Source organism: Thalia democratica, chromosome 5 (genome assembly GCF_965202585.1).
Source record: "Thalia democratica chromosome 5, ktThaDemo2.hap1.1, whole genome shotgun sequence".
NCBI classification, from domain to species: Eukaryota; Metazoa; Chordata; class Thaliacea; order Salpida; family Salpidae; genus Thalia; species Thalia democratica.
The window spans coordinates 10,191,456-10,209,929 of NC_139169.1; the positions used below are offsets into that span (position 1 = coordinate 10,191,456).

General features: G+C 24.0%; 1 protein-coding gene across 1 annotated transcript; it reads left to right on the top strand.

Moving 5' to 3' along the window:
* Positions 1-11,912: 11,912 nt before the first annotated feature.
* LOC145836243 (protein FAM200A-like) lies at positions 11,913-13,178 on the top strand. Its single transcript, XM_082944062.1, has 3 exons — positions 11,913-12,123; positions 12,369-12,695; positions 13,102-13,178. The coding sequence occupies exons 1-3, from the start codon at positions 11,913-11,915 to the stop codon at positions 13,176-13,178; spliced, it is 615 nt and encodes a 204-aa protein (XP_082800188.1).
* The last annotated feature ends 5,296 nt before the right edge of the window (positions 13,179-18,474 follow it).

The following is an 18,474-nucleotide window of genomic DNA, read 5'->3' on the forward strand; positions in this document are numbered from 1 at the left end:
AAATAACGGGTACTTACTGCTTACTAACTGCCCAAAAACTTACACTGTGGTCAAGACATTAATGTCTTAAATTTCATTTAAAGTCAATTTAAAATTAAACTTTTAAAATTTATTGTATAAATTTATGCCTTGCTTTTATTGTTAAAACTGTCATTTAAAACTATATAACAGATAAATTGATTTATTAACTTGTAAAGAAATAAAATATAAGTACTGTAAAAGTATTTACATAAAATCAGATACTTAAAACATAATATATTTTAAAGTTAAAAAATAAAAGTTTCAGATGAAACAGGCTAATATTTAAAAAAAAATAATCTATAAGATTTTTCTAGTCTATTAATACGATTACCTTTTACTAAAAAGCATATTTTTACAAAGTAAATATGTTTCAATATTTTAAAAAACTTTCAGATTAATTCGAAAACTTTCAACCGTCTGCAGTTAGTTATTTGAAGCATATTGTTATAATATATACTAGAAATAAACTTTAACCAAGTTAAGTGTGAAGTTTAAAAAAAACTAATGTCTAAACAAAAAAGCTGAGGTTAAACTACAGAAAACAACTAAGTTTTATAACTGTAACATATAAAAACTTAACATAGTACCTTATGAATATATAAAAAAAATTTAAAAATATGAAAAACTTTTTTAAACTATAATAGAATCGTATATTTTATCAATATTTTTGTTTCTCTTAGAATTTCGGAACACACATTAAACCAACTACTTAATCAAAAATAGTTGTTCTACTAATGAGGCAATATATTTTATAATAAGTATTCAGTCATCAACTTTTTTTGACGAACGAATGAACGTTAAAATATTTTTTAGAATTTTTTTGTCAATCTATAAATATGCTACAAAAAAATATCAAGTTATATTATTAAATGTTTATGTTAAGTAAATTTTTGAGATAGGATAAAAATATTTTAAAGTTTAATATTTTTTTTTGAGTAGAAGTTTTTAACATGAAATAAAAGTTTAAAGTGTTTTAGGTTTTCAACTTTGATTATTTAATTATATTCAAAAAACTATGTTTAATTACAAAATGGAACAACTTCATACGATTAATGAATATATTAAGAATATAAAAGCAATTCCTACAATTTTTTTTTTTCAACAATGAACTCTTGTGAACAACTAATAAGTAAAGCTGATAAAATTTAAACTTGACATAGTTTATCGGTTGTATAAACTTGAAACTTTTGATAGAGTTCTTTTACAAAAAGGTTGTTTTAACCATACTTGTAATTACTCTTATATTCTTTCTCCAACTGATGCGATACAACATTAATAATTTCTTTTTAAAGTGCAAAAAAGTAGAGTATAAATTTTCTTAAGAACTAAATGTTTAAATATTAAATAACAAGTATATAAGTACAACAGGGTACTAAATTGTTTTATAAACTTATAAACAAAACATTGTAGCTAAAAAAATAAAAATAAAAGTGCATAAAACCTAACAGTTTAGTACACGCAACCTTTTATTTTTTTAAATGTTAGCTTTGGTCAATATGTTTAAAATTGTAAAATTATTAGTAGCATAGTTGCCAAATTGATCATACAGTCATTTTGTATTAATTAACATTCTAGAACGATATCTTGTTGGTAAAGTTCGCTTCTAAAATATTTTCAGTTTTATTTTTTAATTAAAAAAAGTATATAATTGAAAAATAAAACATTATAATTATTCTTTATATTGTTTTTTAACTAGAAGTACTCAAAATAACATGTTTTTGCTTTTGTAGAACGTTTACTTTTTCAAAACTTGATGACATTAGTAATTAAAAACTATAGCTACCAATTAATTATTTCTTTAAAGGATCTAAGCAAATGTGTTAATAAATTAATGATGTTTACTTAAAGACGACTAGTTTAATCAAAACTTTAGTATATCAATAGTGTCACTAAACGTTCCTCATAAAATTTATCTTTTCTAAACTGTATCTATTTTTATTCTTTATTGCTAGCCACTAGTTTTTTCTTTATTGTAACAAAGCTATAAAACTAAAACTGCTTATACAAACGTTTATTTAAGAAACGGTTATTTAAAGTATTACAGACGTTCAGATGGAACGCAGGCTTTATTTGATATACTAGTACTTACCATGAAAATAATAATATAAAAACTAGTTATTAGTGCACGTGATTTTATATACAGCATTAATAAACACATCGTGAAATAAGTGAAAGAAAAGAAACTAAAACCAATAACTTCTGATAAGAGCCCAGTAGGCACATATACTAACTTTTAAACATGTTGTTGAAATGTACAGAAAATAGACTGGACGATCAATTCTTCTATCCACATTCTATCAACAAAACCCTTCTCGATTGTTCATCATACGATTCGCAATCCTATCGTCAACACGTCGTTTTGTGCGTTCTCTCCCCCGGTAATTATTCAACCGACTCGCTTCTCTCCCGTCACTAATCCGCCGACTCGCGTCTGCAAGCTAAGTTTTAAACTTTTTCTCTCAAATTTACTTCACGCTTCTTTTTCTCATTTTCTATTCTCAATACCAGTTTTGACGTCACTGAAAACATTGAAATTTTTTAACTTTAACTCTTCTGAAATAACGAAACATAAAATGTAATGATTGGTTCGTTACAGAACAACCAAAAACAAGTTTACAACTTTTTTAAATGCGTATGAAAATTTGAATAATTGTATCACGTTCTAGTAGGAATTATTTTGTTAACTTTAATTTTTATCATTAATTGTGTAAATGAAGAATAAAATATTATAATTACAATTAGGATATGGTAGCAAACAATTGCGACCTTTTCAACTGTAATAAACTTACATACTGCACATAAAAATGTTTAAAAGAATTTAACTAGCTGCATGCTGCTTATGTTTTATGATATCTTAATTAAAACAAAATTATTTCTTAAAGTGATAAACAGTGAATATCTTGTTTTACTGTTACAACATATTATTTGTTAATAGAAAAACAATAATGAATAAAAAAAAATATAACTTGTAACACCTTTTTAATAACGATTTTACCGCTTTGTTAAAAATCTTACTGTGAAATTTATGGCGTTTTTATATAAATACTTTTAAAATACAATTTATAACAAAAAACCTATTAATTTTTTCTCTACTATTTTTTTTGCTTTTAAAAATCAAAAGTATATTTAGAAACATAAAAGCTACTAACTAGAAATACTTAGAAAAAGATAAAAAATGCGTTAGTCACAAAAAATTTATTCTTTGATGTTATTGTAGTTTATTTTGTTTATTGCAGTACTACTTTTTGAGTATCAACTATAAGCAAACCCAACAACTGCTGTCTCAAAGATAAATGTATACCAATAAATATTATTTTGAGCACAACGTCTTTGACTTAAAAGTGTGTATTAATCACGGTTTTTACAGTTTCAAAATATTTTTCACGAATGTCTATTTCTTAGACTAACTTTCAAGATTAAAACAAAAGTTATACTTGGTTATTTAATTTTTAAGTTATAAAATTACAACCTTTTATAACATTTTATTAGTTTGTTAATCCTTATCTTTAATAAATTTGTAAAACACTATATTCTCCAGTAGCTAAAATGAGTTATTTCAGATAGAAAAAAAAAATTAAAATAGTAACTGAACTAATATCACGTAAGTGTTTCTAACAAAACTACATTCATTCAAAAATGTTTATAGTTCTAATAGGCTTACCTGCAATTTTAAACTTTAATTTTATTTCAACTTTTGTCAAAAAACAGTTATTTAATCAATAAATCAACAAGAACCAGTTAATTAGCATTTATTTAGTATAAGATTTTACTTTATTATTAAAAGTCGTGCTGAATTATACTAAATATATTATATATATATACGTGAAATACATCAGTAGGATATTAATAGTTTCTAATTAAAAATGGACTATTTGTTAAAATTACTCTGAAAATTATTGATTAAACCTTTAACAACTTTTTAATTACACTATTTACACTACTGAAAGAGGAAATAACTAACTTAGAATATTATTGTTATCAATAGGTTATATTAACAGACTATATAAACGAGAAACTAAACTAAAAAAGAATATCATAAAAACAAAAACACTTGAAACACACTCACGTTATGTAGCTAAAACAAACAAGCGCTTATATAATTAAATAAATACATTTACTTTAATTTACTAAACATCTGATTCATATTAAAATAATATTAATGCAAATTCATGACATTTTGCAGTTGTTTTAAGTTAATTTAATTCAAGGTCTTTTTAAAGATTATTAAAAAGGGACAACTTATACCTATTTTTTTAATATCTGTAAAGTTTAGTATCATAAAATACATAGATCTAAACTATAAAAACTAAAGTAAGTCATAAACAAAACATGAAACAAAACAAGGTGAGCAATCATTTGATCATCTTATATAAAACTGTTGACTCTTTTTTAAAAGTCACTTTTAAATAATTAGGACATCATTTCTTATTGTTATTAGGACTGTGGCTAACATATATTCGATACTAAACAAATTATAATATTAAATTGTAGAAATGAAAAGTTAAAGTTTCACTGAATAAATAAAAAGATAACTTAAGTTTCTTAAAGTGTGTCGATCACAGTATAACCTTTTACTCTAAATTATATATGTATTGAAGTATATAAATTCATCTTAGGTAAAATACCGTTATTTAGAACTTTCTCTAAAATAGAAATAATTAACAAATGAAGAAACTTAAAAACTATTATTAATATAACACGCAAGCATGAGACCAAAAATTCAGAAGAGTTTATAAGTATTTTTTTGAAGTAAATGGTAATCACATACTATAAATTTTAAACGCACTAGTTCATTGTGAAAACAGAAATAAAATAAAATACTTGTATAAAAGCCAACAACAAATTCAACACTTTATGTCTGTGAGTATTGCTTAAAAATATTCCATTCATATTTTTTTTCAACTTAAAATTCTATCGAGTATCATAAACTATTTAACTGACATTTATTAAAATAATCTTTTGTATTCTATATAACTCTATAGCTTTACACATGCAATGTTATTTATTCAAATTAAACAATCTTAGATTAGTAAATATATTTTGCACAAACTTAGTATTGGATATAAATATTAATACTTTTAACTTTTAAAAACTTTTTAAGCTTTTATCTAAGTAGTAAATTTTAAACTTTGAAATGTTAAGCTTTACATATTTATTAACATACGTATTTTCACATGTTTTTAAAGTAAGTCTAAAACTCTAAACCAATAAGGATGTATACAATAGTTTACTTTAAAAGAATTAAGAAGTTCAAAAAACACACATCCACTAAGATATTTAACTATTTTTATAAGTATAAAAAGAAGAAAAATATAAATCTAAATAGAAATATACGAAAAAAAAAATAAAATTTTAATTTCTTACATTAAAAGAGAGACTATTATAACGTTTTGTAATTATTAACCTGTTTTGTACCAAAAACGGAACTTTAATAAAAATAATTGTTCTAGTTTTGATTTTTAAAAGTTCATGATATTTTTCTTTTCAGACAGTATGATTTGAGTTTCTTTAAATTGAAGACATATCGGTTTTTAAAATCTTAAAAAGATTCAAAAAATTTTTTGTTGTTTTAGAAAACTATATAGTTAATAAAAATATTAATGGTAGTCAATGTTTAAAAATTTTGATACATGTCGTTGTCTTAACTTTCTGTAGTCATTTTCGGACAGGTTCGAGTGTTTTTGTAATTTTAATTTTATGTGTTTGGTGGTAGCATCACAGAACTGCACAAATTTTGCTCACTGTTTAAATTTTTACTTATGAGTTGGAGTTTCATAAAAAATATTAATAAAAAATATGCATTGAACAGTTTTTTAAGGTAAAATTGTTTTGTCAGGTGGTGAAGACGACCGTCTTACTATCAGTAGAAAGCATGCATGCCTCCTAAAAAAGAATATAATAAAATAAATGTAGAGTGAGTATTATCTTAATCCGTTAAATGTTTAGCTTCCCTACTTAATATTTTCTTGAACTATGAATTTGTAGTATCTAAAACGTTAAACGAACTTGTTAAACGCTTTGATGCAAAACTCCATTAGGAATTTTTTTTCACCAATTGTAATACTAACAAATTAAATAACTCTTTATACAATATACATTGCTATTTAAATACCCTTGTTTTCTTTAATGACGAATATGATTTTCACACATGCATGAACTTCGAAATAAAGTATAAAAGTAAAATATCTATACCAAAAAAAAAAACTATTTTTTTGAACTTTGAACTGTTAAAAATTAGTCAAATTTCAAACAACAAGCTCAAACCTTTTGGAAAATTCCAATTACACATTAAGTCTAAGATTCGAAAATTTTGTAGACACAGAATACTTCTTATAATAAATTAAATCTTTTTCTAACTACTAAATTATCTATTAAAAAAATAAAGTTTTCATTTAAGTAAGAGATTTAGTAGAATTTACTCTGTTTTACAAAATGTTTTTATACAAATACTATATTTTAGCTTAAGCATAATAGTTATTTGAAAAAAATACAAATATTTCACAAAAGGTTAGTAGTAAAGTCTTATTTTACGTTATAATATACATTTTAGTTAGTTGCAAATTAGTTTCTATAATAATAAGTACTGATAAATTTAAAGCATTTCGTAATGAATGGACATAATTGACTTAATAAAAATTAATTGCAAACAGTAATTAGTATTTAATTTACACTATTCAGTTAAATTTATTAGTTTTAGATTTTTATATTTAAAAAGTTTGTACCGTACAGAGCAGCTTAATATCTTTTAACTAAATTGTTAGTTTCTCATAGCAACTCAAAAATTAATGTCGAAGAAATAGTATATTTAAAAATGTTATTTGACTTCTTGAAAATTAAATTAGATTGTTTAGGTTGCTTGTTGTAAAATATTAAATGACAAATTTTTTAAAACATTAGCAATCACTAAACATTTGACAGTATTAAGTTTAATATATTTAGTATTTACCTAAACCTTGAACCAAAAATAAAAGTTTTTATGCTAACATGTAAGTCCTGATTAAAAAAAATGTAAAATTAAACAGTTTTTTACTCACTGAATTGTTGTTATAGGGTTACACATAATAGTTAATTAAATGTTATACATAAAAAGTTAAAATATACCGCATTTACAACGGTTTCAAATTTGAAAAGTACAACCATAGTAAAGTTGTTCTAAATTGATCATCATATTATATTTAAGTTTAAACTTAAAGTTCGTGTTAAATTCAATGACATCACTAATACAATTAAAAGCTTTTAGTAGTATTTTTAAATGATACTTGATTCAAAAGAAGTTCGTTTTATTTTGACTAATAACATTTTATTATAAAAAATTTAACATACGAATTTATGGTATAGTTTAAAGTTTTTTACTTTTGTATAGTTTTATGAAATATTAAGATAATCTGATACAACAGAAAATTGAAAAGTAAAAACCATTCAAAGTGTTTAATTGTTTAATCTAATTTTAGTTCAAAAATAACTTTAAATAATCTACATAACTTTGAAGTAAGAGAATTTTCAAACCCTACTTAGAAAATAACTAAACTTCTAAATTGAACGTTCTTAGCGTTAAACCACTTTTTTTTTAATATTGTACTAAAAATAAATTAATCAGACGGAACCTAAAGATTGATTTTAATAATAATGTTTTATAAACGTGTTTAAAATTTTTATCAGCGATTACAATTTACTTAGTATACTTAACTTATTTAAAAAAAAATCGAGGTTAATTACTTGTAGATTAATTTAACTTGACAAAAAGGAAAAACACTTGTTCAATCAACTAAAACTTAAGATATGTTGAATAAAACTAGACATTTTATGTTTAGTTTAATACTGATTCAGAATAATGTTTTTTATTTCCATAAATTTTGTGCAGTAATGAAAACAAGCGCTAGAACTTTAATGTTAAATTACAAACTTAACTTACTTAACATGCAAAATAACTTTAATAAATGTAGATTTTCCATGAAAAGTTCTTAAAAGATTAAGCTATACATAAAGGTTAAGCATTTTATATGATTGATATTGATACAAACGAAATTTTTCAACTACGTTTGTATAGCTTTCTAAGTTTACATTTAACTCGTTGGTTTAAAAAAATAATACTTTTAATTAGAGATAATAAAGTTTTTACATTTAAAACTACAAACTACTACTAACTTAAAATTTGCAATTTGTTACCAAATAATACTAAATTATTTAAAAAAAAACCGCTCTAAGCGGTATACATTTTATAAACTGAAAGAAAACATAAATGTAGACATTTTACTAACTAGATAACTAAGTTTACATTCACAATTTACAACTAATGTTTATCACATCAACTACATACCTTTAAAATACTGAATTTTTTGTTCAATCAGTATTATCAATGAAAAAAAAAATAAATTTTACAAAGGTAAAACTCGATCTTATTTTAAAGAAATTGTATAAATTATTGTGGATTATTATAATAAAACTTATTGTATTTTTTTCTACACTTTATTAAATTTAAAAATATACAATAGTTTTTTTTTCTAAATATTGTGTATGTGTTCAATAATTCAAAGTTATTTTCATAATAAAAGTTCTTCCATAACTGGAAAACTATTTCTATTGGTATATTTTTTCATGACATCAGTTGCTATAAGTCAAAATAAAAACTACTCTGAGGTAGTAGCAAAGAGTTTTTTCTTTTAGTTTGCCACTAAAAGTTAATTTAGTAAATGATTTAGATTCCTCAAGTGATAACCTGTATATTTTGTATCCAATAAAACTTAGTAATGAAAACGCTTAAAAGCTCAACGCTTGTTTGTGAGCTTTATTATTTTTACTATAAACTAAATGCTCAGAGTGACGTGTTTTTTTTAACTTTTAGAAGTTTAAAAACAATTATTTTAAAGAGCATTATACTGAGCAAACAAAATAGAAAAATGATATTGGAATTTTTGTTTTAGAAATACTATTAAGAAAACTAGTCGTATTTCCGAAATTTGAAAGATTTGTAAATATTATTTTTTACAATGTAATTTAAACTAATAACATAATTTTTACTGAAATTTTTTAAACAATCAATTAAAATAAGTTTAATTTCATCGTGTCTATAATTATACTTAAGTTTTACATAACTGTATATTAGTGCATTTGAGTATGAACACAAAATAAATGAACAATGAATGATTACTCAAATAAATTTGAAATTTTTTTCTTCTACCTTTAAAAAAATGATATGTTAGTTGCCTCAAATCGACTTTCACATCAAGTTTTCTAATAATAACATTTGAAAGCTTGAACGTAGTATTACATAATTAAGTTTAATATATTTACGAGAGAAAATTAAAAATACTTTAAATTTTGTTTTAATGTTTGATAAAGAACATTTAGTTTATGTTTATAAAAACACATTTTAAAACTCTGTTAGTTACTAAAACATAGAATTTTTATTTTCTTTTACTAACAAAAATTTTTACTTGGGTCATGACAGTATTTTAATGTTGTATTTTCTGTAATGTTTATAAAATACTTATTAAAGACATTACACATTTGTAAATTTAGCTTTGGTTTTATGAAATACATATGAAGTTAGCCGCTTTGTTGCGACTTTAAATTACCTTAGGGTATCAACCTTCTAGTTACTGTTAATAATAAAATGTATACGAATTATTCAGAGAAAAAAAAAATTGTTGGAAAAACATTGTTACATCAATGACTTATTCGAAAAAGAAATAAATCAAAATTACTTTGATTTGCTAATATACATATCAAAGTAAAAAAGTTTATTGTGTTTAACTTGGTTTAAGTTTTACAGCTAAACTTTTTAAATTATTTGTTTTACTTTTATATTTAGTAAGGTTGTTTTTAATTTTTGAAATATTTTATTGCAAATAAAACAACCATAGTTGATCTTTTTAAAAATAGTACAACAAATAAAATTTATAGGTGATTATTAGTTAGTTTTTGAGTGTAAAACAAAACGGAACACATATTTTTATATAGTTATTTGAAATACATACGTAAAAATATCTTATTAACTAAAAATGTACAGAAAACCTTTATATTTTTCTTATTTAAAATCTTTATGCATTTATTTTTGACGTTTAAAAAATTACAATATGAAGCTATTTGTTAGGTTATTTAGTACTGTTAGCTTATTATAAATTTATCTTTCTTTCTGTTGGAAGTTAATTTGTGAAACTTCCAAAAAATTAAATAAATTAATATATCTAAACGAGTATATCTATAAAAAACGTACGTATCTGAGTGTGATTTAAATAAAAATTTTAAATTCTGTCGTAATCAAATCAAACCTAATAAAGAAGCAAAACTTAGTAAACAAATTTTAAAAAATATTACTAAATTAATTTTAGATAAAAAGTATTTAGGTTTTTGATTAGCTTTTAATATGCTAACACTGGTAGTATAAACTGGCTTTTGCGTCATAAAGTTGTGCTAAAGATGTAAAATATACAGAACAGTAAAGCATGACTTCTGTAGGTTAAGCATTAACTTCTAATCTAATTTATTTTCGTTAACCTTATACCTAAAACAAAATTTTATATTGAACTTTTGGTGCTGAACTTGACAACTGCATCAAATTTCTATAATTTAACTGAATAAAATTAAAGATGTTATTTAAAAGTGTCTAATAAAAAATTAAGATTTAAAACTAGTTTGAAATAACATTTACTTTTAAAGACAAGTGGCAATTATTAAAGCATTTCAACTACAAACTTTTAGTTTTAAGCATTATTATCTTTGTTAGTTTAAGCATTATTATCTTACTTCTATAAATAAAAACTTAAATTTTTAAACTGGATTTAGATATTTTACTAGCTAACTTTTTTTAAAAATTTCAACTAGTTTTTAAAATATTTAAAATTTACTTTTGCAATAATTTTTTTTTTCATTGGTTAAATTTAATATTAAAAATTCAATCATAAACTTGTTATTACTTGCACTTTCTATAGTTAATTACATTTTTCCGGCGTTATGTACGTTAGGAAATTTAGCTTTTTTAAACTCGAAAATAAAAAAACAAATTTATAAACGACTAAAGAAATGACAGCATTTATTTTAGGAAATTAAATAAACTTATTCGTAAAAGTTTTAATTTACTAGATAACATCTAACATAGTTAAATATGAATGCAAATTTTATAAAAAAAGATATAATAATAGGGGTTAGTTTTTAAAAATTTTAATTTTGAAAGTACTAAAAAGGTAATTTCTCGGTAATCGAAGTGATAAAACTCTAAAAGTTTTTTATAATTAATGTAATGTTTTACAATGTAGCAGTATTAAGAAATTATACAGCACTATCCGGCTGTTTACAAAAAAAAACTATAAAACAGAAAACTAAAGTTTTATGAGTTGATGTTATAACTTTAAAAATAATTGAGTTAAAGAAAACAAAAAATTTACAATATAATCTTTTTTTATTTTAGCAACACTAATTGATGAAACTAAATTTTATCTTCTACGTTAGTTTCTTATAAAAAAATACTTTAAAAATCTCAATAATAATTCTTTATAGTAAAAGTATGCAGTACCTTGTTGTTCTTTTAGAGATTATTTTGAAATTTAATGCATATTGTATTTTGTAAAGTACCTCAGAATAAGAAACAAAATTGATTTATTAAAATTTGTATCGTGATTTAATTTTAAAAGTCTTAAACTTTATTTCGGTACACTTTAAATCAGCCTATTATGTTACATTAGTAAATAAAAAAATTAAACTTTAGTAGTTATCAAAAAAGTTTGAAAGTTTTTTTTTTAATTGATAAACTAACTTGTCTGTTCATATTATGTACTATAAATCAGTGCTTCTGAAATGGGGTTTCGCGGAACCCTAGGGTTCCGCAAAGCCTTTCGAAATTTAAGAAATAAATTTAAAAGTAAAAAAAAACATAAATCATAAAACTTCAAAAAATGGAACACATAAAAGTTGTCATAAACCTATTTTATGCTGAGCAACTAGACGAGTCTACTGACGTAAGCGGCAAAGCCTTGTTACTCGTTTTTGTTAGATATTGTGGGCAGGAAGGATTCAACGAAGATATATTATTTTGTGGAGAATTACCCACAAAAACAACTTCTGTTGAAGTAATGAAATGTGTCGAAAATTATTTCATCAGCAAGGGTTAGAGTTGAATAAATGTGTCGGCATTTGCACTGACGGTGCAGCGTCTATGACTGGGTCCAAAAATGGTGTAGTGAGGAAAATGAAAGATAAAGCAGTTGAAGCTAAAAGGATACATTGTTTTTTACATAGAGAAAATTTGGCAACAAAACATCTTCCTTCTTGTTTACAAGAAGTTCTCTCAGCGTCGATTAAAACTGTTAATTTTATGAAGAAAATTGACACAAAGGCCAGATGATTCAAAGAACTTTGTGAAAGTTTAGATGCTGACCATCTGCGACTTCTTTATCACAACGAAGTTTGCTGGCTGTCGAAGGGGCGGACACTGGTTCGTGTCGTTGAATTAAAGAAGCAGGTGTTCACCTTTCTTAAAGATGAAGGCTCAGAATTAGTGAAGTTATTTGAAGATAATGTTTTTTTGGTCAGACTAGCTTATCTCACCGATATTATCGAAGAATTGAACGCTTTTAAATTAAGCATGCAAGGGAAGCAAAATTCCATTTTTGTCATGACAGACAAGATTGAGGCGTTTAAAAATGGAATTAACTTTTGGAAGAAAAAGGTTGGCAATGGTAGTTTTGCGATGTTTCACCGGTTTGATGAGGCCCATGAAAAATGCATAGAATTCAACTTCTCTGACGAAATATACAACCACCTTGATCTTTTGTCTATAAAATTTAAACAATATTTTCCTAAAGATGTTTGCATCGTAAATTTATGGATTTTGATTCCTTTTATGTGTGATATTGCTTCAGAAGAAGTGAAACTTCCTACAGATACAGAAAACGGATTGCTGCAACTATCTTAAGATAGTTATTTAAAATTGAGTTTCAAAGGAAAGGAGCTTTTAGGTTTTTGGATATGTGCAATTTCAGAGTACCCCGTCTTAGCAAAGCGTGCAGTAAAATTTCTTTACCATTCACCACCACTTATCTTTGCGAGTCCAGCTTTTCGCATGTAACAAAGATTAAAACGAAGCAAAGGGACTGTATGCTGACTCCTACCTTATCTGCCTGTCTCCGTCACAGTTTATCCAAAATCCAGCCGCGCATTGACATGCTTGTTGCTAAGAGACAAGTTCAAGTTTCGCACTAAATGTTTTTTATTTATTTTTCGTTAGGCATCTTACCCGTTTTTTAAAGTAATCTGTGAATTCGATTAGGTTCATGTTCATTTCGTTATTGTTTGTAGCTCTCATTTTGTTTTTATTATGCAAGGAAATATTTTTATGACGTTGAGATTAATCATGTTTGTTATAGTTTATTTATTATAGAATCATAAAAAACATATTGCCTCTGGCGCACTTTGAGTTTGACTCGACTCAATACTATTACAATTGGTATGATTTTTAACAATGATATAGTTTTGCAAAAAATTTCGTTTTTCACTGAAATTCTTTTGTTTTTTGCAGGAAATATTATATTAAACATTTTATGTAAATTTAAATAAGGGGTTCCGCGGAAAAGTTGAACTTTGGAAAAGGGTTCCGCCACTAAAAAAAGGTTCAGAAGCACTGCTATAAATAATAAAGCCAACTTATATTCATTGTTATACAGCTTATTTTACTTCAACCAACTGATTAGGTAGTATTAACAAAATTTTTAAAAATAAAACTACTGTATAGTTTATAATCCTGTTTAATATTTTTGTGTCTAATGACGTAACTCATTCAAGCATTAACTTTAGTAATAAATATAAAAATTGAATATTCTGCATCAATTTGACGTCTGGTCACTTTAAAATTTGAAACTGTTGAAAATGCAGTACAATAGTTCTAAAAAAATAAAACTAGCTTTAACTACTGAAAGATAAAATCCTGTGATAAAAGCTAAAATTTTTCATAATGATTAAAAAAGCAGAACTTGTTTTTAAACTACTTAGTTATAGTTACAAATAATTCTAGTTTAATAACAACAGTCAATAGAACTTCTTTTTTTTTTGATACTTCAACAATAAAATTTGCAGCATATGTATATACGGGAACGGGTCACTTTTGCACGAGCGTCACTTTTGCACGAAGGGACACTTTTGCACGAGCGTCACTTTTGCACGAGGGGACACTTTTGCACGGCGTCACTTTTGCACGAGGAGAAACTTCTGCACGGTCGACACTTTTGCACGGCGTCACTTTTACTCGAGGAGACATTTTTGCACGGCGACATTTTTTCACGGTGACAATTTTTTACGGCGACTTTCTTGCACAACGACACTTTTGCACGGAGGGTCACATTTGCACGGCGTCATTTTCAAAAGTGACGCTCGTGCAAAAGTGACACCCACCCGTATATACATAACTTAGAATTTTAGATCAAGTAAATTAGTTTCTAAGTAGTGATAAGCATTGTTTCCTAGACATTTTTAGATAACTATTTAAAATAACAATTTAATTGTTTTCATTGTTGTTTTTATTTAAATTATATTTATCATTCTATAGTTCAAGTAAAGTTCAAATTTTTAACATATTGTTTTTAATAGTTAACCTACTAAAGATTACATTTATTAGTGTGTTGAAGTATAATAAAAAGGTTTAACTTAAGAATGAAAAAGCAGAGTACAAAAGTATTATAAACTACATAATATTCAATAAAACAAGATCAAAAACACATTTTAATTGGAAAAAAATTAGTCAATATATTTTTGAATAAGGCTGAGAATTCTCAGTTGTATATTTTTATGTAAATTGAACTATATACATAATAGTATAAAATTTATCAAAATCTAACAATTTCACTTAAAAAAACAATAACGTTATCGTAGATTGAATATTTTAAACAAAACTTTTACTTTATGATAAAAGGTTATTTTTTTGATCTCACAAAATTTTTTATTCATACTTTATCTGTGAATATAGCAAATAAATTATTTTTCTAGTTTTATTTATGATAGTATGATAAATATGATAGTTGACATAAAAATACTAAAAACAAATCTAAGTTCAATGCCCTTATAATTAACAGAATTAGATGACTACAATTGGTATTCAAAAAACTAATAAACTCTAAAAAAACTTAAAAATCTTTACATATAAGTTTAAGTAAAGAATATTACAAGTTGCCTGATTGTTTACTTTAAAGTGGCAGAATCCAAGCTTATTTTTAATTTTTATAAAGAATAAAACATATGTTTTAGTTTAAAGAAATCTAAATTGCTTTTTAATACTCTACTATGCTTGCTTAATGGCGTAAATAACTAAGACTTTTATACGTTTAAAGTAATAAAATAACACTAAGTTACAAACAATCAAAAAACCTGGTAAAAATTGAAGCAATTTACATTCATTCAGATAAACGCAAGTAATTCATCAGAAAAATTTTGTTTTTATATTATCTTTGTTTAGTTAACTAGTTGTATCATTCTGTATTTAGTTTTGTTTGTTAAAAAAACTAATATATTATTTAAACTAATTAATGATGAAATTATAAGACAACATAAGTTTAAATTTATCTCTTACAACTGTATCTCGCTGATAAACACTGTTAAAATACATTTTTGTTACAAAAAAGAATTGGTTTGTTTTTAACCGAAATTATAAACAAATAAATAGTTTTTAAAATAATGAAGGTTTGTAGAAATTTTTTATTATCAAAAAAATTAAAAAATTAAATCCGATAATAACTTTTTATTATTGTATAAAAATAAGGTTTTAAGTTTTTTTTTTGACTATATTACTGGCAAGGCTAAGTTTATAGTTTAAAGTTTTAACAGCAATAAAATTAAAATCATTTAGTTAACTAAGTTGTATTCTTACTTTGTTGTTCAGTTACAAATGTTCTTAAAAATAAAAACTTATATATTAAGATCCAGCTAGTCTTTTGAAGAGTAAAAGTGTAAGTCAGTATCTGTATAACACGTTCGAAGATAAGCGAATGATTTTCATTTAAATAACAAACTAAGAGAACTTACTATTTTAATTTTTTGTTAAGCTTCATAGATTATTTTTGTGCCTTTTATGTTGTAGCATTTTGCAATTTAGATTAGTATACAGGAATTAAATGTTTCGCTTTTACCGACTTCAATATTTACTGACAAACTAAAACTATTTTAAAATATCAAGTAGTAATATAAGTATAGTATAAGTTCAAAATTTGTGAGAAAATATAACACGTGGTTAATAATACGAAGATAAATTTATAACCATTTAAAACGCGGTAAACCTATATTGCAGTGCAAGCTCGAAATAATTATTTAGTTTATATACAAAACAACTAAACTGTTGTTCTTTGAACATTGACTTTGTTGATGATATTTTAATTTTAAAACTTTAGTTCTTCAATAAATACATTTTGGTAGCAATTTGTTTTTAGAATACTCATGGATGTTTAGTGGTTTAGAAGCTTAAAAGCAACTGTTAAAATAGTATTCAGTCACAACCAGGGGCGTAATGTGGGAAGGGATGCGTGTCACACAAAAAAAAATTAAAAGAAGAAAGTATAAGAATGTTTATATTTATCCTTAAGTTTTTTTAATTTAAACAGCTACCTGTAACACCTATCATTTAAAATATATCAAATTGGTCGATAGTTTTTCATAGTTTGAGTTTTACGTTGTCATTTCATTTTAAAAACCTAAAAATAATCAAAAAAAATTTAGAAATTATATTCCAACAAAAACTTTGTTTACTAATACAAGTAGTTCTTATCATTTTAATAGTAATACATTAACCTTTAAAACTACTTTTTATATAAAAATACTTTCTTTTTATTTACAAATAAAGCTTCTGCTCCTTTTTTTTATAATTGATGAATCGCATATTGGTTATTGTAAGTTAATCATTAAAGTAAAACTTAAACGAAATATTGTCCTGGACAAGACTTTAAAAGGTACCCGTGTTGTAAGCATCGATAACCGATAAGTTCTACGTGCTCCTATCCTAGGACTAAATATTTTAGTGCTTTTTTTTGTTGTTCAATAAACTGAATAAATAACAAACTTTAATAAGTTAACGTAAACTTTGATCACTAGCTACTACACAATTCCTTTGAACTACTTTACATAACACAAGCAAATATCTTTTGATGTTTCTGTATTTAAAGTTTAAATAGGAAGGAGTTGCTAAATATATATATTTTTTAAAGAAATTTTTTTGACGTCACTTATGTTTCATGTCGACACTTCGCTTCCATAACAAGCGTATTACCAGTTATAATTTATAATGTAAGTTGCGTTTTTTTTTTCTTTTCTAATCGCAACAGGACAATAGAAATATAATCAATAACTTTTCTTTTGAGATTTTATATTTGATACATAGTGATAACACGGTTTTGTTAAAAAGCTATATGACTTATAAGTTTTACAACAGAAAATATATTAAAAACATAGAAGGAAAAAAAAATTAAAATATTCAAAAGTTAAAACTCTAACTATAAAATTTTCTATAATGTCGTATTTAATTTAAGTTTTTTCGAATTTATTACTACACTTTCATATTATTTTTTGTCTCTAACGATATCATTAATATGCACTAAAACATTAAGCTAAAGTATTTGATTAATTAAATGATAATTCATATATTCCTGTTTTTATAAATTAATTATAAATTGTTTTAATCGCAGTGTGGTTGTTTTCAGGACTCAATAGTTTAAATGTTAAATTTTCTTAATTATACACTAACTAATAAAAAAGCATTAATTTTTACAACAACTTTATCAGTAACATTATTCTTAAATAAAAATAAAGTGTAGAAATCAAACAATAATTACAATTCAAATAAATGAAGAATAAATAATACTATTTCCCTCATACAAGTTTGAGTTTTACGTTAGTAAAATAAGGTATTGTTCATAACATATTTTAGTTTATAAATAAATGACGTAACATACATAATTACAAAAATATTACTACCATTCAATGATATTATTTAGAAATATTTTAAGATTTACGATGTTTTTAGCACTTTTTTGTAATTCAATAAACATTTAAAATTATAATTATTTTAACATATATATACAGGTAATAATTAAGTCTTGTATTGTAAACGACACATAATAATTTTTGGTTTACTGTATGTAACTTTCGTTATAAAATCACATTTAGAACTTGCTTTACCACATCAACTATATTTTGTTACGTGCTAATATGTTTCATTATTTGAAGTTTTAGTTTTAGCAGTACCTAATACAATTATAAATAATTTTCAGTTGTAATTTTGAAGTTAAGAGTATATTAATTTATTATAGAATAATGTTACAAAATTTTGTAATTGTAATTAGAATTTAAAATAAGGAAATATGATAATACTATAGTAATTTTAATTTGATTTATAAGTTTTTGAGGATTTTTTTATAAACAAGGTTTTAATGTTTTAATAATAGTTTTACAATGATATACTATTTAAAATAACTTGTAAATAAA

Coding starts and splice junctions, on each gene's coding strand:
- LOC145836243 (XM_082944062.1), top strand. CDS start 11,913: ATGGAACACATAAAAGTTGTCATAAACCTATTTTATGCTGAGCAACTA. Junction 12,124..12,368: donor AAATTATTTCATCAGCAAGG/GTTAGAGTTGAA, acceptor GATGATTCAAAG/AACTTTGTGAAAGTTTAGAT. Junction 12,696..13,101: donor GAAGAAAAAGGTTGGCAATG/GTAGTTTTGCGA, acceptor ATTAAAACGAAG/CAAAGGGACTGTATGCTGAC.